Here is a 20,396-nt window from a genome sequence, read left to right on the forward strand (position 1 = left end):
ATCACTATGTGGCATGCACTGAGGACTCACAGGGAGGCAGAGAGAACCTGGCCCATGATTGCTGGACTCTTGTGCTTCAGTTAGTCTCAATTACCATTTGTTATGGTTATGTTACAGTTTTCCTTCCAAAGATTTAAAATGCATGTGTGTGTTTATATTTTTATGCAAAGGAAGGAGGGAAAGCAATGGAGGATTTGTTTCAAAAGATATAGTGGGAATTCCCATGGTTAAAGCCAAGTCTCAAATCTTTTGGAAGCTTGCATCTGAAGGGCAGACTGCTCAATATGTTGGGTTTTTGATAACTAAACATAGAGGATGACCTTGTATATGAATAAAGACTAAAAAAATGCAAAACCTGATAGGTCTCTTTATAGATTGAGAAATTCAACACTTAAGAGAATGCTGGCAACCATCAAAGCTTTAATGGGGGCAGATTCCATTTAATCTAATTTCACAGGATAAAGAATTCCAGGGATGGAAAACAATTCAAAGATCATCTTATCCAACCTCACATGTATTATTGCTTGTACTTCCTGTAAAGTACCTGATATTCTACCTACACTGCTCCCTGCCCTCAACTCCTTCCACTTTTCAGTTAAGTGGTACTCTAGCCACTTACTGTATTCCTAAAACAGCCCACCCCAACTTAGAGCAACTGGAAGAGTCTGTTACATTACATCCAAGTTTGTATTCTTAAAAATTCTATGTATTTGAAAAGCCTCATGAAAATGAGGATGATGAGAGCCCCAAACTATACCTTCATCTGGGTACCTTTGGTTATCCCTTGAATAAGAAACTAGCTGGTCATTTAAAACACAAGTAGCAAAAGGCACTCTTTAGCAAAAGATTAAAAGTGTTGGGCAAAGTGCTCTTCTGCTGTCTAATAACTGACAAAAATATGGGAAGAGAAAGCAAAAGGATTGTTTTCTATTCAAGGAGATGAGTGTGTGACATAAAACTACTACTAATGGGAAGCTAAAAACAGATCACCTCTCTCAGGTCAAATTTATAGAATGTAGAGACATAAATATAAATTACTCCAAATAAAAAGACAATACACGAATAAGAATAAAATCCATCTAGTTTCAAAAAAAGGTCATTCTATGATATTTATAGCTAGAAGTCCATATACCTTGGTGGTAGAGAAATGCTAACCAAATAACTTAATTTTTTCCCCAAAAACATATATTTGGCACATTCTGTTAAACAAAATGCTTTTGTATATATCTCATTTCTACTGTAATCACTTAAGGTGATAGGGGAGGTTTTATTATGCCCATTTTAAAAGAACAGCTTTATTGAGATATAATTTACATACCACAAAACTCACCAATTTTAAGTATACATTTCAATGTTTTTAGCATATTAACAGAGTTGTGCAACCATCACTACTACATAATTCCAGTACATTTTTATCACCCCCCAAAAGAAATCTCATGCCTATTTGCCACTCCCTGTTCCCAATCCCAGCCCCAAGCAACCACTAATCCACTTTGTGTCTCTATAGAAATGCCTATTCTGGACATTTCACATAAGTGGAATCATATGTGACAGTTTATATCTGGCTTCATTCACTTAGCACGTTTTCAAGGTTCATCCATGTTGTAGCATGTATCAGAATTTCATTCTTTTTAAAATATGGCCAAATAATATTCCATTACATTGGATATACCATATTTGTTTATCCATTCTTCAGCTGATGGACATTTGGGCTATTTTTACTTTTTAGCTATTATGAAATAATGCTGCTATGAATATTTGTGTACAAGTTTTTGTGCAGACATGTTTTCATTTCTCTTTGGTAATGTGCAATAAAGGATTAACCTTGCCAAAGAAAGGCTTGGCCCTCTGCCTCTAGCTCCTAAGAGGTAACCTCTAAACGCTTGGAATGTCCTGCCTGATAAGAGTGTCTTTATTTACCTGGGGGCCTTGGGCCATGTCAGATAGTCTATGCTAACAATGTGATTTATGGTGGAAGCTCTGAGCCATGTGGTATCAGCCTGACCTCTGGAGGGACTGGAGACTAAGGCCAGCCATGCAGGTGGTCAGCCACGTCTATGTGACCAACTCCTAATAAAATCTCTACACCAAGACTTAGGTGGCTTTGCTGGTTGGCAGTACTCTGTGTATATTATCATGCACCAATGCTGAAAGAAATAAGCACTGTCCACAAGATTCCACTTAGAGAGGAAACTGGAAGCTCCATGCCTGGTCTCTCCTGGACACTGCCCTATGTGCCTCTTCCCTTTGCTGATTTTAATCTGTATTCTTTCACTGTAATAAACTATGACCATGAGTATAACGGTTTTTTGAGTTCTGTGAGTCCTTCTAGTGAATTATTGAACCTGAGAGTGGTCTTGGGGACCTCTAACTTGTAGGTATATACTTAGAAGTGGAATTACTAAGACATACAGTAACTCTATGTCTAACTTTTGGAAGAATTGCCAAACTGTTTTCCACAGTGGCTGTGCATTTTACATTCCCACCAGCAATGCATAAGAGTTCTAATTTCTACACCTTCTTGCCAATAATTGTTATTGCCTGCCTTTTTAAATTATTACCACCCTAGTGGGTATGAAGTAGTATCTCACTATGGTTTATTTACTTTTAAAGGGGGAAAAAGAAATAATTTTCTACCTATTCTTCAGAAATTATAGAAGAGAAATGAGTTTTTGAAATACTTTCATTAGAGGGAAAATGCTACCCTTATATGTTCACATTTGTAAGGGGAGTTGGAGTTTCTGTGGGATGAGAACTGGATTAGATAGGATGGTTGGAATAAAAGTCTTTGAAAAAGAACACCAGAGACTGATTTAGGAATTAAATTGTTTCTTGCCTCTTTAAGGAAATATTTTGTCACCCCCCCGAAAACAAAATAGTGTGTCCTCCTCAAAAGCAGATGACACCTGCGTTGAACACCAAGGGCCTGGTGCATGTGTCCTCAGCAGTTCTTATCCTGCTGCAGGACAGTGTCCATTTGGTTGCCCTTAATCCCCAATAATCTGTGAACAGACAAATGGGTGATATCAGAGCAATTTTCTCAAAACTTGGTCACTGAAACCATGTCATAAATGATTCAAAGTCAGCCCACAAAACCTATTTAGCCATTATGTACTTAAACTCTAGCACCAACGGTGGCCACCAGCCCTTCTGATCTCTCATCCCTAAGGGTCTGCAAGGTCTGAGGGGAGATGTCACTTCAGTGTTTTTTAACTTTTCTCATGTTTATATCTGGTCTCCCTTAATAGACTATAAACACCTGAAGGCAAGGACCAGAAATATCTTAGAATAGGAACAATTTGTACTCACAAATAAAATTTGGAATATATGAGAAAAATATTAAGATGCTTTCCCTCTTAATTTTTTTTGATGCCCTTTAATCTTAACATTTAATTTCCATCTCTACTAGTACCACCTTTAATAGTTACTGAGTAGACGTACTTGCATTTCCCCACTTGGCAAAGATTTTCGTTTGTTTTAAAAAAGTTCACTTCCCTCATAGTCAAGCTCATATTAGCCTAACAGTAAACTCATGGTGGCCCACCAATTTATTCTGACTTCACTAAACATGCATGTAACTCCAGACATGACCACATTCCTCTACTGTCGAAAGGGGCACCTACTCCAGCACCAAATGTTTAATGATTCTATTCAGTTTGGCTGGATGAATGCTAGGGCTTTCCATCAACAAAGTCAGACTGACTCCAGGGAATAATATGAACAATAACAACAAGTACAAATACTAGTACCACTAATATTTACTGAGTATTTAGTATCTGTTAGGCACTGTGTTAAGCTCTTCACCACATTATTAAGTAGGTACTATTTTATCATCTCCATTTATAGATGTGGAAACTGAGGAACAGATTTGGCAGGTAACTTTCTCAAGATTACATAACAAACAAGAGATGGAACCAGGATTTGGACCCCAGGAATCTGGCTCCAAAGGCTGTATTTTTAACCACTGTTCTTCCTTTTTTCTCAGGGAAGGCCTATAACATCTGGATCTAGGTTGAATGGGGCTTGAACATAAGATATATAAGGACCCTATAGGAATTCTGGAAAGGTGGCAGAGGGACTGTGTCCAGGGTTTAAGCAAAATTCAGAGCTGTCTGGGGCATCTGTTTTGAACCCAGTCTTTAGGATCTGTTCCACGATTATCAGAAACCTTCATCCTCAGGAGAAAGGTTCTAGCTCCCAGATATGGAGGCTGTAGATATTGGCCAGTCTAGACCCCAAAACCACCAGTGTTAGATTCTATCCTTGCCGAATGAATGTTCCCAAATCAAAGGAAGAGGAGAGATGTGGGTATTCCCCACTGCTGGGAGATAGGAAGAATGAACACAATTCACAGTTAAGAAAATTCCATAAAGAGTTTATAAAACAAAATACCTGAGATGTGTTACTAATCACAAATACCCTTAAATAAACCTCTGACAAACAAAGATGCTAATAAAACTTGACCCCCACCTATGTTCTGCTTATACTAACAGAGTGGGCTTTGTTTTCCACGGTTCACACCTAGTTTTCCTGTGGAAAAAGAGACCAAAACCCTTTTTTCCTTTTAAACCACCACTAAGTTAATTTCAAACCAATTAGTAATTTAGAATCTTGTTCCCTATATGGGGATCAAAAACAGTAAATTAGTATAGGCAGAACATAGGTGGAGAAAAATACAGCCACACTTCACAAGGTCACCTGAAGTTCACTCCCCCTCACTTGGGGGGAAGATCTTTAATGCAGCCTGGCACTCACAGTGTACTTCCCGAAACCAAAAAACTATTTCACACCTCTTCTCTCCCCACACCTTGAGACTTCACCCACATCCTCACTCTCAGCTGATGATCCTGTTTCCTATCTCACTGAGGAAATTACAACAATCAAAAAGAGCACTCTGGGGACTTCCTGGTGGTCTAGTGAGTAAGACTCCTCGCTCTCAATGCAGGGGGCCCGGGTTTGATCTCTGGTTGGAGAACTGGATCTCGCATGTATGCCACAACTACGAGTTCACATGCTGCAACTAAGAAGTCTGCATGCCACAACTAAGAGTTCACATGCCACAATTAAGAAGTCCGCATGCCACAACTAAGAAGTCCACATGCCGCAATGAAGATCCCACGTGCTGCAACTAAGACGTGGAGCAGCCTAAATAAATAAATAAGTAGGGCTTCCCTGGTGGCACAGTGGTTAAGAATCTACCTGCCAATGTAGGGTATGTGGGCTCGAGCCCTGGTCCAGGAAGATCTCACACGCCACGGAGCAACTAAGCCTATGCACCACAACTACTGAGCCTGCGCTCTAGAGCCCATGAGCCACAACTACTGAGCCCATGGGCCACAATTACTGGAGCCCACACACCTAGAGCCTGTGCCCCGCAACAAGAGAAGCCACCGCAATGAGAAGCCCGTGCACCGCAACAAAGAGTAGCCCTCGCTCACCACAACTAGAGAAAAGCCCACGCGCAGCAACAAAGACCCAATGCAGCCAAAAATTTAAAAAATAAAATAAATAAATAATTTTTTTTAAATTAAAAAAATAAAACAAAACAATAAGAGCAAGGATTCTGGGAAAATGGCAGAGTAGGAGGCACCAGGAATCTGTTTAAAAAAAAAAAAAAAAAAGAGCGCTCTGCAGATTCCCAGCAGCACACCTATCTAATACTGTACCTACACACTCTGCCTTCAAGCCTGTTACCCGGGAAGAACAATCTGTGCTCTTACCTGAAACCGCCCCTCTCTCACCCTCTTTACCCCACCCTCTCTCAGCTACTGAAAAACCTTGCTCCAGCAGTTTTTCCTCTTCATGGGTCACTCTCTTTGCATGCATACTGTTATGTTCTATATGTTAACAAGTATACATACAATAGTCTCTCAGTATCCTCAGGGGATTGGCTCCAGACTTCCTGTGGATACCAAAATCCACAGATGCTCAAATCCCTTATATAAAATGGCATAGTATTTGCATGTAACCTTCGTGCATCCTCCCGTACTTTAAATCATCTCTAGATTATTTATAAAACCTAATACAACGCAAACGCTATGTAATAGTTGCCTGTGCAAGGCAAATTCAAGTTTTGCTTTTGGGAACTTTCTGGAATTTTTTTCCAAATATTTTCAATCTGCAATTGGTTGAATCTTCAGATGCAGAACCTGCGGATACAGAGGGCTGACTGTACATACTTGTTATTTCTTCCATCTTAAAGAGCGGACTTCTTTCCCTCACTTTTCCGGACTGTTCCTACTCCATTTCTTTGCCCTGACCCTTGGCAGTGTAGCTTTTGCCATTATCACTCCACCTAAACTGCTCATCCAGATTACCAATAATCACATTGCTAAATTCAGGGGTCAATTTGTAGTCCTCGTCTTACTCAAGCAGTATTTTTACATCACTGATCTTTCCCCTCTCCTTGAAACGCTTTCATTCCTTGATTTCTAGGCTACTATGCTCTCTTGGTTTTCCTCCTGTCTCCCTGGTGACTTCTCAGTCTCCTCTGCTATCTCTCCCTACTCTCCTGACTACTTAACACTGGAATGCTGCAAGGCCCAGTGCTTGGTACTGTTCTCCTCTCTATCTACACTCCCTCACTCAGTGATCTTACCCAGTCCAAGCTAAAGATACCTACATGACAATGACTCCCAAATTTATGTCTTCAGTCCAAAACTTCCTCCCAAACTCCAAACTCGCAAAGACAACTGTCGGTTTAATATTTCCACTAGGATATCTGGTAGACATCTCAAACTTAAATGTTTAAAACTGAACTCATGATGATCTTTCCGCCCACATCTCTTCTACTTGCAGATTTTTCCATTCAGTTTATGGCAACTTTACCCTTCTCCCTGTTCAGGCCAAAACCTGGAAGCCTCCCCAACTCCTATCTTTCTCTCACACCTCATACCCGATCCACAGTTAATCCTCTTGGCTCTACTTTCAATATTCATCCAGAACCCAACCACTTTTTTTTTTTTTTTTTTTTTTTTTTTTTGCGGTACGCGGGTCTCTCACCGCTGTGGCCTCTCCCGCCGCGGAGCACAGGCTCCGGACGCGCAGGCTCAGCGGCCATGGCTCACGGGCCCAGCCGCTCCGCGGCATGTGGGATCTTCCCGGACCAGGCCACGAACCCGTGTCCCCTGCATCGGCAGGCGGACTCTCAACCACTGCGCCACCAGGGAAGCCCTGGAACCCAACCACTTTTCACCACCTCCAGGGCTACCACTCCAGACAAAGCCACCACTGCCATCTCTCAAGGATTACCGTAATAGCCTCCTAATTGCTTTTCTCATTCCTAACCTTCCCTCCTCACAGTCTGCTCCAAATAAGCAGCCAGAGTGCCTATTTTTGTTTTAACCTTCTAGTATGGAAAACCCTACATAATAGCATAGAGAATACTATATTAAACCCTATATACCCATTATACAGACTCAATAATTATTAATGTATGACCCATCTTGATTCATCTTTAACCCCCATAGTACCCTGCCCTCCAGATTATTTTGAAGCAAATCTTAGACATCATTCCATAGAGTGATCCCCTAAAAATATAAATCAAATCATTTTACTTATCTGCTCAAAACCTGCTAATGGCTCCCCCTTTAAACTCTGAGTAAAAACAAAAGATCTTTTTTTAAAAAAAAATCTTTTGGCCACGCCACGTGGCATCTGGGATCTTAGTTCTCTGACCAGGGATCGAACCAGTGCCCTCTGCATTGGAAGCGCGGAGTTTTAACCACTGGACCGCCAGGGAAGTCCCAAAACAAAAGATCTTATAAGGGCCCTGGAAACCCTTCACCATGGGCTTGCAAACTATGGCCCACAGACCAAATGCAGCCAGATACCTGTTTTTATGTGGCCCATGAGCTAAGAATGGGAGCTAAAAATGGTTTTTACATTTTTTAAATGGTGGAAAACAATCAAAAGAAAAAGAATATTTTATGACATATAAAATAAATTTAGAGTCCATAAATAAGCAAATGAGCATGGCTATATTCCAGTAAAGCTTTAAGTATCGTCTATGGCCACCTTTGTGCTACAAAGGCAGAATTGAGTAGTCGTGACAGAGACCATATGGCCTGCAAAGCCTAAAATATTTACTATCTGGCCCTGTATAGAAAAAAATTGCCAACCCCTGCCCTAACCAATCAGGTCCCTGTGTAATCTCTCTGATATTCTCTTCTCACACACTCCATTCCATTCTCATTGGCCTCTTTCGTATCTCTCGGACAAGCCAAACACACTCCTATCCCTGGGCCTTTGCACTGGCTGATCCCTCTGCCTGGAACATTTTTACCCCAAATATCTGCATTGTCTCCTCTCACCTTCAAGTCTTCGCTCAAATGCCACAGCTACGGTGAGTCCTACTCTTACCACTCTATTTAAACTTGCAATGTATGCCTCCTGCCCCACAATCCCCATCTTCTTACCATACTCCACATTTTTCCTTTCCAGAGCACTTACCATCTTCTAACATGATATTTAGTATCTATTGCTTATCATTGATTTCTCCCAAACCAAAATGTAAGTTCCATGGTGCAAAGTTCTTTGTTGGTCCACTGATAAATCCAAAGTGCCTAGAACAGTGCCTGGCACACAATTAGGCACTCAAATATTTGTTGAATAAGTGAAATTCCTTATAATCAAAATTTTAAGAGACTTTTATGACCACCACAGCAGCATACATCTCCACTTCATTGATCCATGTATCAACACATGATAATTGAAGCATGGCAGGTACCTCACAGAAGAAATTCTCCACCTGATATGGACCACAGTGAGGTAACAAGAAGGTCAACACTATTTGCACCAAAGAGTTGCTGAAATCTGTTACCCAAGCCACTGCTGCCAGTTGTTGGCATAGCCAAGAGTGCATGATAACTGTGTAATGGAGAGGCTGGCAGATAGCTACATAACGACCAAAGGCCATTACTGAAAGAAGTACACATTCAGTGGATCCTAAACTAAGGAATATGAAAAGTTAAGCTATGCATCCTAGGTAGCTGATATTTCTCCAGTGGCTTTGGATGTTGACCAGCATTTGGGGGACAGGGGAAGTAGTACAGCAAAGGTCCAAAAAAAGAGAGATTAGACAGAAAGAAATACATGGGGGTGTGGAGCCTGGCATCAAGGCATGACAAGATAATGATGGCTAAATTCCCAAGGAGGGTCATTATGTAGAAAACAGAGATGGCCAGAAAAAGAACCATTTCTAGTTTGGGCCATTCAGAGAAGCCCACCAGAACAAAGCCATCAGAGTGATGAAAAGTGTTACTGAATTTTCTCATTGCTTAACACTACTTGCTGGAAACACCACAGTCAGAATTTTGAAGCCTGATTATCCTTTGCTTAGAACTTAATGCTGGTTCATGAACTTACATGCAACAGAGGAACTGGATAGGGAATGTTGAAACAAGTAAAATCATTAATGTATTTCCTTTTATTACCTCAGCAAGAAAACTAAGAATTAGCAATTATATACCTGTATTTTAACAACCATATTTTAAGCCACGACTTTCATTTAGTAAGCTCATAGTTTACTAAGTAGAGGTATTACGAAAGTAAAGGTAGTATAGATGCATTACAAAATATTTGTTATAAAAAGGTCTTGGATCTGTTAAGATTGAGAGAAACAAAGACTTCACTGGAGCTTCATTAAATCTCTAATTTACTCAGTAAAAAAAATTTTTTTAAGAGTCTTAATTTGGAAAGACCTTTACAAAATGCAGAATCTAAACTCTAAGCAATAAAAACAAAACCACTGCCCTGAAATAAAAAAACCCACTCCAGAATGTTTCTTCCATCCATCTGTCCATCCACTATCCATCTATCAATCTAATATTTATTGTTCATTGGCCATGTCGGGGGTTTGCAGGATCTAAGGATGAAACAGTTTGAGCTTGCAGCCTACTAGGGAAGCTAAGACTCATAGATAAATAACTACAATAGAGGGCAGAATGTGGCAATATGGGGCATTTTTTCTCTCACCACAGTCATGCTGCCAATTACTAACTGTTGTAAAAAAAAAAATCATCCTTTAAAACAGCAAAAATTGGGGAAAATGCAGGTACCACGATAAGGAAAATAAGTAAATTAACAGACATAAATTCAATGTGCTATTATAAAATGACTAAATGATAATTATGAAAAGATGGGAAATATTTTATTTTTTAGTGGGGAGAATGCATATTACAAACTAATCTATGATACAATTAAATACGGATATATTTATTCAATAAACACTAATTGAGCACTGACAAGGGGCAAGAACTCTCTTTTGTGCTAGGGAAAGAATGATACATAACCTTGGCCCTCAAGGGGCTCACATGTGGGGCGGAATCAGGAGAGAACTTAGAAAAGCATAAACAGGCAATGTGTTAAGGCAGTAGAGCCCATGGGAATAGTTTTCCTTAAAAATTTTCCTCCTTATAATTGCTAAAGTGCTATAGTTAAAATAAATAAAATCAGCAGGAAATTTTTTTTTTTAAAAAGCAAGACAAAGTATCCGATTCTGTCAAATGTAAAAACGAGTTTAAAAACTAAAAGTGTTTCTGGGGTCCAGATTGTGTTCTTTAAATACCATTTCCCAGTAAAAGAACCAGGGTTACTTGGAGGAGTGGCTGATCACAGGTCTAGAGCAAGAAATCTACAAGATGAACCAGATAGCAAGGAACCTCATGAAACACCTAGAGCCACTGTCCCTAAGCTATGACATCATATGGCCCCCTTTCTGTGAAGGTGAACATGCAAACCTAACTCCAACCAGACTGTATCCTATGCAAGAGGTCTGGGAAGTGGAAGGCCAGCCCTTCCTCCCCTCTCACCAGGAAATCCACCTTATTACATTCGGAATAAAAGGTGAGATGACATTCTGGAAAACTAGATTATGAAGGGTCGACCTTCCTGCCTTTTCTGGGGGTGACTGGCCTCTCCCAGCCCCATCCTCCCCACCTCCAATGTTGCTTTTGGGTGCACCAGCTACGACTTCTACTTCAAGCAGCTGAATTTCTATGCCTCAGATGTCTCAGAAAACTCTACTTGCACTACCATATGCAACAAATATGCCTATGAGAGTGACTTTCAAACCTATCAACCAGAATTTATCCATTCAGATGCATCTTTCCCTATCAAATGAGTTGCACTTAGTCCAGCAACAGGGTCATCTGTCAAATCATCCTGGAACCCAAGTCATCTATCTACAATGGGTGAGCCACACAAGAACATGGGCCTGGTTGTTTAGAAGTTATGGCTTGTTGCCACCCAGGATCATCTAGCTTCAGAACTCACCTAATTCATCAGATCTGACAGTGAAGGATGGAAATTAACCACCACTATGGCTATTGAAAAGAATAAGCTGAAGGGTCCAGAGGCAACATCCAAAAAAGGGGCTCCAGAAATGGTCTGTACAGTAGCAGAGCTCTAGGAGCGAGTGGGAAGCCTGCTGAGTAACCTTTCAATTAGCAGGATGCTCTCACTGGGAGGGCGAGTCTGGCCAATTTGGTGTTAGCCCACTCTACCACTTCTCATTGGGACTTACCTGAATACAAGCCCCTGTCTTCAACTTGCACAGGTTGCAGACTAAGGCCCACCGACTGGGCGGAATATGGGAGACCTTTGTGATTGGTTCCATCCTCTCAGGACAAGCAATGCTGACCTACAAATAAAACACCACCATAAGGCAGAAGGCACCAAGGCATTCCAGAAGTACCTTTCACAAACCATAAATGATATCACAAGAAGCTCAGAACATCAAAACAATGAGGTGAGCCATGTCTCCTAAGGTTACTATGGGACTTAGAATAAATAAAACCCGTCTCTAGCCACTGCTCAGGCCTTCAATCATTTCCAGTAATATAAATGATTCATATATAGGATGAGAGGGCAGGAGTAGAGACTAGGCATGGTTACCTTAATGAATCAAAGATATCTACACTTTACTTAGGAACCAAAGAAAGCTACTAAGGAAAGGAATTAAGATTCACAAAATCTAGCACCTCTCACATGTTGGAGATGGTGCCACATGCCTTGTGTTTTTTTCATTTAATACTGAATGATGAAAAACAGCGGCAGTGACATAGTATCATTGGAAAGTAGCAGCAATCTGTGTAATGAAGAGATTGCAGCACATAAGTAGAAAAGATGAGGATAACATTTTAAAACCAGTCTTTAAAATCACGCTAACTATCACCAGATTACTCTATTCTTTCAGCCAAAGTAGCTTTAAAGTTAAATTAGTCTTTGAGAGAGTGCTGAAAGAGATGCTTTTTAAAAACACGGAACTTTTTTCCGTGTGAAAATAAGGCGTCAAGCAACTTCTGGTAAAAAGTGTTTTCTTTAAAAATACGTACATGAGTTTCTAAGAGAGAAATGACTTTGAAAAGTGAAGGACTGTTGAGTAAGGACAGTTAAACTAGTACAAGTTCCACCCACATGGAGAAACCAACAGTAGAAAGATCAGAGACATCTAGAAAAGCCCCCAAAGTACTAGAAATCAGGTATTAGAAACCATAAGAGAATGTCAACAGGTGAGAAAGCTTCTTTTAATTTTAAAGAACTCTTCCTGAGTCATGTTCCAGACTTTTAATATTCTGAAAGAGCCTGCTTTATTAGCTGGGGAATTTGCTGCTAGAAATTAGTGATTCTCAGGCCAGAAACCTCAGAGTTCATTTCACATGTCTATTAGCTGGATGTTCTCAGTAAGAAAAAGAAACCACTACTCAAATTAAAAAAACAAACTGACTTCTATATCCATAAGAATACCATAGTATGTACCTAGAACTTTCAGTTTAACTTTGTGAGCTCGACTGCTAGACAGGTTAGATGTTAACAAGAATAAAGGCAGGCAAGTTTTAAAGGAAGAATGAATTTCTGATACAGTATCATCAGCTCCCAATAAACTGAATTCTGCAGTCTCTCTTGTTCTGCACTTAAAATGCTAACAAATTTGCTGGCTTGGATAGGGTTTGGGGAGAGAGAATGTGAATGAGATGTCCAAACAGATTTTTTTTTTTTTTTTTAAAAAAAACGGGCAGCCATAGGGCTTCCCTGGTGGCGCAGTGGTTAAGAATCCGCCTGCCAATGCAGGAGACTCGGGTTCGGGCCCTGGTCCGGGAAGATCCCACATGCCGTGGAGCAACTAAGCCCGCGGGCCACAACTATTGAGCCTGTGCTCTAGAGACCGTGAGCCACAACTACGGAAGCCCATGCGCCTATAGCCCGTGCTCCACAACAAGAGAAGCCACCACAACGAGAAGCCTGCGCACTGCAACGAAGAGTAGCCCCCTGCTCTCTGCAACTAGAGAAAGCCCACGCACAACAATAAAGACCCAACACAGCCAAAAATAAAATAAATAAATTAAAAATAAATAAATAAATAGATAAAAATAAAAAGGGCAGCCATAAAAAGTAAGAAGTAATGTCTGGAAGCCCTCGGGAAATATCAGCAACTGAAGGACCAGATTAAATAGTGAGGGGTGGCATTCTGAATAAAGACACTCTTAAAAAATGGAATACTACTCAGCAATGGAAAGGCATGAACATTGACACACACTACAATATAGACTGCTAGCCAGACAGAAAAGAGTGCATACTGTATGATTCCATTTTTAGACAAAACGAAACTATAGTGATAGAAATCAAAAAGGTAGTTACTCTTGGGTAATAGGGACCCAGATAAGGACTGGAAAGTAGGTGTGAGGGATCCTTCTGGGATGCTCTATGTCTACTTCTGGGATGTCCTATGTCTTGGTCTGGGTTGTGGTGACAGATACATACATGTGTAAAAACTTATGAAACTCAACACTTAAGATTTGGTATTTTTAAGGTAGGTTTTACCTTTAAAAAATCTGCTGCTCATACCCTCTCCTCTCATCCAAATTTATCCAATACCACTGGTAGTACCACCTATAAATTAATTAGCATGGGCTCACATGCCCACTTGCAAAAGAAGGATGTGAGGGAGGTCAAGTGGAACCATTGTCACCTCAGAAACTTGGGCAGGCATGAAGCATCTCCATGAAGCCTGAGTCAGTCTGAACGTTGTGGGAGAGCAAATGGCCTCACAGACCTGGATGAATTCTTACCTCTGGAATCCACAGGGCACAGCTGACGTGAGCCCATTTAGTCCCTGTCCTGGTGGTCTTCATGGCTCCACCTTTCTTTGGACATAACAGACATTGTGGATGAATGCCCAGGACACAGGAGCGACACAGCCAGCTGCCTTCTGGGACCTTGAGGATGCCGTAGCAGGCCTGGAGGCACGAGGAGGAGAGGGGGGTAATGGTTAGCATCTTCTCACGGGGTCAATGTCTGCTCCGGTACACAGTCACAGAGTACCCTCCACTTTTAGGAGAAAGAGGCAAATAAGGCCAAACGAGCTCATATCCAGGATTTAGTAATTTTAAAACACTCAAAAAAAAAAAAAAGCAACTTCTAGCATCTGTTTTAAGGTCAGCATGTCTGTCTATGAGAATTAACTTTAAGGACGATAGAGTAAGACTAGAAGGAAATACACGCAAAGGTTAGCCCAACTGTTATCTGAGTTTTGTGATTACATATTTTTTTTTGCCTCCGTTTTCTAAAGCTTTCTCAATGATTATGTATTATAATTAGTCAGTCATATACTCACTGAACAACTTCTACATGTCATGCACTGCTGTGATCAAGAAAAAAGTGTTAAGAAATAAGCAGAATGAAACTTCTGAGGAGCAAATGAGCTGATGTTAAAGAGCCTAACAGTGCCTGCTGCATAAAAAGCACTCTCAGGAAACTGTAGCAGTTACTTGCTTGAGTTGAAGAAAAAGGGACTTACGAATGGATCCTGAATTGAACAGAATATTAGACTAATCACAATAGTCCATAATGAGTTCTTGAAGCTACTTCAAATTCCTTACAGAATGAAGTCGGACAAATAAATAAATGAATTACTATTGGAGGTGCAAGGAGGGAGATTAGTTTGGAAATATTTTAGATTTCCTTTTCACTATCTCTAATTTCGCCCATCCTTCCCCCCTTACTGCTCTACTCTCACCATTAGAGACTATAGCTGGGGGTCACCTGGCTCCCCATGTGGCCTAGCATACCTTCACTACTGACTGATTCACCACCGCAGCTTCAAAGTCTGTGCCTGCCCCAGAAAGTTCACCCACACCTCAGATTCCAGTTCCAACAGTCACCATCATGTTACCCCCGCAACTGGCCCCCTTTCCAAACTCTCTCTATCCATATCACCACCATGCTTCGCAGCTTCCAGATCCAAATTCCTTGACTCTTATTATCCACTTTCCTTCATCTACTGTCCCTTGGGCTTGCTACTAATCCCTACGGAGTGGTCACTAGACTCTGACCTTCCTCTCCATCCCCACCACAACTGCTCCAAACAAGTCATGCCTGGATTGATTTATTTCTAAATTCTCTTCCTCTCCCTTCATACCTTCAATCCTTCTTCTATTTGGCTGCCATATTCTTCTTACTAAAACAAAGACTTCATACCATTGCACAGCAATAAACCCTCTAAAAACCCCTTCTGCTCCCACCCCCAACCCCATCTAAAACCAGGGGCCTACTTCTTGAGACGTGTTTTGTAAGGCCAACAAGCTAAGAATGGTTTCCATATTTTTAAAGGGATGTTAAAAGAAAGAAGAATATGTAACAGGGACTATATGTGGTCCTCAAAGTCTAAAATATTTACTATCTGGCCCTTCAAAGAAAAAGCCTGCTGTTCTTCACCTCAATTCTCAGGTCACTGTAGCCCCTGTGTCTGCTCCACTTCCTGACTCCCACCCTCCACTCAACGTCGTTTCCCTCACCAGGTACTTAGTTGACATCATGTATGCTTCTCTACTTTAACTGTTATGTTTCATCTCCTCAGTGATACTGTAAGGTCACTGGGGGTAGGTCCTTTACCATCAATTTATCTGGAAGGTTCTCTACGCTGAGCTTGAGTAGGTGGTTTGGTAGAACAAATAAATTTCACTCAACAACTGAAGCTGGATTCCAACTAGGCTGCTGTCACAAAAGCAGGGCATCATTTTATAAGGTCCCTAACCTTCAAAGCTTTTTCTTTCTCTGAGATTCAGAAAGTCTGCAAGGAAATGAAAGCAAGCTTTCTCCCTAAAACAGAGCCTCTTTCAGACCAGCAGAAGAAAAACCAGAAGCTGGTTCTAGCAATACCCTTTATCACCTGGCCATTTTATTGGGTAGAAAATCATTTACTGAGCTCTTCTGTAGACTTATTCCTGGTCATAAGATCATAGAAGCTTGTATTTCATTGTAGTGTTGTAGTGGCTCTCAACTCTTTCTAGACCACAAAATGACGAAGGCTGGACTGCATTTTTTTAAAAAAACTGCACACATGCACGAACATATGTTTTACATATAATTTCAAGGGGTTAATAAATTTAGTGCTAAACATTATATATATGACAGGTATAAAAACTATGAGCATGTACCTTCAGGCAAATTAATTTAGGCCTCAGTTTGAGTGTTCAATACATGGGCTAAGAAGCAGAAAATGGAATACATTAAGGGCCTTGGAATGGTCCCAATTTTCACAGTTTTTCATGAAAAAATTTAATTATTAAAATCCAACATCTATTGATGTAAAATAAACCTCTCTTCTAAAGTACGGACCGTAAGTGTATTATAGTCACAGAGGAACAAACAGTTGATATAATATGGTAGTTAAAGAAGAAAAATTATGTTTAATAAATATAATTGTCAACATGTCCCCAATTCTGTTGAGTAAACCAAATCTTCCAAATCATTTAAAGTCACTTTTCAGTCAACAGAGGGAGCTCTAACCTAAGTATCTCTTTAGAATTCAAGTGAACCTACTCACTTCGGAAGAATTCTCTTTTATATGAAACTTTATGTGGCATCAACGTCCAGCTTTAACACATACCAGCTTATATTCTGCAAGGCCTGGTCAGGTGTTATTGTCATTTCTTTCTATGTGAGGAAAGGGCACCATTTATAGTCATTACTGGATATGTTTTCAAAGCAAAATATCTTTAAGGAGAATTATTATGCTACATTTCATTTTGTTAGTTAAAGAACCTGGAAGTAATTCATTAATATTTTGTCCCAACTGTGAAGGACAAATACAGAAAATATATACAGATGACCTCAGTACTATTACCTTCAATTCTACTAAAGATCCACAATCATTTATCTGAAAACTCTAGGGTAAGAAACATCAGGAAATTCAGAATTGTTCATATCTTAGGAAAGTGATACAGTATATACATGGCATATTACCTATGGGACCAGGGCAGTGCCATATAATCAAATACATTAATATTTCTCTAACAAAATATATGAGTATTTTCACAAAATGGAATAAAGACTACAAATAGCCTCATACGGGGTGAGTTCTGCTACTGCCCTCAAATCAGTTTTGGTGCCAAACTTCGGTAAAAACTTGTAGTTTTCAGAGCTTTAAAATTTTGGAAATGCATAGAAGGGACTGTGGACCTGTACTGTCAGATATTTAAGTTCGTACTTAAGTAGTAAAGATTTTCTCTGTCACTAAAGGTGAGACATAAATGCCAGTAACTGGTAGAGTGAATATACATTTTCAAAATTCACTCTAAAAGGATACAAGTAAAAGGAAGAAAGAGACCCAACTGATCACAGAATATTCTGAGTACCTTTTAATACAGAGGGTTAGGTTAGGTGGCCCATGGAACTAAAATAAAGTCTTAAGTCCTGGTTTCTCTCTATCTCCTGTATTATCTAATCATTTTAATATCTTTGTAGTCAGGATGATCCTTCTAAATTACAAATCATATCCTTCAGGGTTGACAGGACAAAACCGAAGTTCCTTAGTTTGTCAGAGAAGGCCCTTCACATTTGTCCCCTGTATCCCTCTCTACCCTCACTCTCCATGCATTCCCTACTCGACCCCACCACTCTCCACAGTTCTGAACAGCTCAGAGTTGCTTCTAACATACTTTGCCTACTCTCACTACCCCACCTGAACATGTTCTCCTCTCTGCCTGAACACACGCTGCTGTTTTTTTCTGGCACTTCCCTTTGGCCATTAAGATTCAGCTTGGATGCCACCTTCTGGATGGTATCCCTGACCCCCATCCCTCCCATGCACTTCCACAGCAGCATGGACTTCAATCTACAAAAACACTTGGCATACTATGCTAAATGGGCAGTTTCCTTGTAGACCCTACACCAGATTCTGATCTCCCTGGGGGCAAAGACCATGTCTGCCTCTTCATCACTGTATCTTCAGCATGCAGCACAGTCCTGGAACATGGATGGTGTTGCATACCTATTTACTAGATAAATTAATGAAATGAATGAAACACACAACAGGTTCAGAAGAGTGAAAAATCACTTAGGGTAAGGGAGTTCAAGAAAGGATTCGAACTAGATCTTGAAAGATATGTAAAGTTTTGTTAGCCGGAGGTGGGAGAAGGCATTTTAAATTGGTGTGGCTGAAACATGGAGACAGGACAGCATCAGGAATATTCATCACTGCCCCACTGAGTAACCTTATTTTGCTAGAGCATAGGGCTTGTGGGGGAAGAAAAGGAAAGAGCTGAAAAGAATGTGGATATCACCATCATCATTACTATTAATTTAAAAAAGTAGTGTGGTAGAGAAAGAATGACAACTAGCTATAAGAGGTTGGGTAAAGTCACTTCACCTCTCCTGGTATTATCTGTAAAATTAAGGAGTGGGACGGTTTTTTACAATCCTAAAATTCTATGATGTTTAAAAATGGAGTAGACCTAGTTTCCTGGGAGTGGTATATTTGGGAGACAGAGGAGGGCTCTGGGTGCCAGGATGAGGAGTCCCGACTTCCAGCTGTAGGAAGTGTAAACTCCCCAAGGTTACTGACCATGGGTGTAACCTGATGATATAACAGGGACTCCAAGGCAGAGGAGAGACTCCCAGGCAGGTAGCAAGGAGACTCCCCAGGGGACTGTAAAAGTATCGAACAAGGCAATCTCAATGGCATGGGCATGAAGATACACAATAAAGACCTGGGTTTAGCCCCCTGGAGTAAAGTTAATAAGTCACCTTGGGGATCATAAGAAGTATTATTTCTAAAGGAATTACTGGAGAACAGCCAGGCCAAATCCTTATTTTCACCCTTAAATGCAAGCTGCTACCCAGATATGGGTGCTGGAGATGATCACTGAACTTCAGAAAGGCTGACCGTGGGGAGGTGGCGGTCTCCACTCTCACTAACCTGATGCACACAGATGTTACACTTATCACAGAACACCATATCATTCCCTTCTTCACTGTCTGGAGACCGGCACACATCACAGATCACATCTTCATCATACTCTATGCCTAGCCCTTCCTCTGTCTCAATAGCATGGTTCATATTTTCATGGCAATGGCGTTCCAGGACTTCTACTGTCTTTTCCATAAGATTCTCATCAACTGGCCCACAACCTGCACAGAAATACAAACAATCAATCAACCCATCAGTCAGCTGTCATTCCCAAATCACCTACTGTGAGCCCGGTGCAGGGGTGGGGAGATTCTAAAGGATAAAACCATCTCTTCCCTGATCTAAAACAACCAGATTTTAAAGAATCTTTTACTAGAGCTATTCTAAAATTTACCTATCATCACATATTAGTGTTTGACACATGAAAGGAGAAATACATTTCACCATATTCTTTGTAAGTTATATATACTGACCCTTTCAATTTTCTGTCCAAATCCTAGCCAGTCTCCTCCTAAATCTGTTTCTCTCTCTCTCTCTCTCTCTCTTTTTTGTGGCTGCACCATGAGGCTTGTAGGATCTCAGTTCACTGAACAGGGATTGAACCTGGAAAGCCCGGAATCCTAACCACTAGGCAACCAGGGAACTCCCCCGAATCTGTTTTCTCTTATTCCCACTAAGGGAGGACTTTCATTGGACTTTGTAATCTTGAACACTTTATAGTATAATAAAATAATTAGAATCATATAACTATTTGGATATAAATAACAATTCATTCTTAGCAAATTAGTTCCAATGAGCACATCTAATGGTTACACAAGGAAAATTTCATACAAAAAGGTATTAAGCCATAAAAGAAAATTCTAGGTACTGTATATGTGATTATACATATGAAATATTTGTTATTTGTTTTTCAAACCTGACTTTTAGAAAATCCAATAATATTTTCTAATGACAAACTAAAATATAAAGTAAACTTATTAGCATTCATAAAGGTCTAACTGCAAATTCTGAAATTACCTTTTTTGCCTCTTGATTCCTTTTCCTTCTATACTTTTAATTTTTCTTAGCCTTCTATACATAATAACTCAACTAAAAGATTCATATGATGGCTATTGGTAACAACTAAACATTTTTCTTCTTAGGGGGACTGATGATTTTGTGAGAGCACACATATATTTATTCTAACAGCTTATAAACTCAGGAGTAC

General features: G+C 40.2%; 2 protein-coding genes across 8 annotated transcripts in view; both read right to left on the reverse strand.

Moving 5' to 3' along the window:
- Window positions 1–20,396, reverse strand: part of JADE3 (jade family PHD finger 3) — a 151,441-nt gene that overhangs the window by 9,143 nt on the left and 121,902 nt on the right. For 6 of the 7 annotated variants that reach the window (XM_033850087.2, XM_073798931.1, XM_033850085.2 and 3 more), the window contains 3 exons: window positions 19,199–19,410; window positions 14,070–14,237; window positions 11,525–11,641 (listed from right to left, as the gene is read on the reverse strand). In XM_033850087.2, the coding sequence (XP_033705978.1) occupies window positions 11,525–11,641; window positions 14,070–14,237; window positions 19,199–19,410 (497 nt within the window). The remainder of the gene's footprint in view (window positions 1–11,524; window positions 11,642–14,069; window positions 14,238–19,198; window positions 19,411–20,396) is intronic. The other variant, XM_073798929.1, reaches the window with a different exon arrangement.
- LOC109551269 (olfactory receptor 2J3-like) lies at window positions 5,298–10,033 on the reverse strand. The gene is given in 2 exon segments (XM_019943464.3): window positions 5,298–9,067; window positions 9,069–10,033. Coding segments are annotated over 2 exon segments (636 nt in total). The 5' UTR covers window positions 9,276–10,033; the 3' UTR covers window positions 5,298–8,638.

The sequence above is a fragment of the Tursiops truncatus genome, chromosome X (assembly GCF_011762595.2).
Source record: "Tursiops truncatus isolate mTurTru1 chromosome X, mTurTru1.mat.Y, whole genome shotgun sequence".
NCBI lineage: Eukaryota > Metazoa > Chordata > Mammalia > Artiodactyla > Delphinidae > Tursiops > Tursiops truncatus.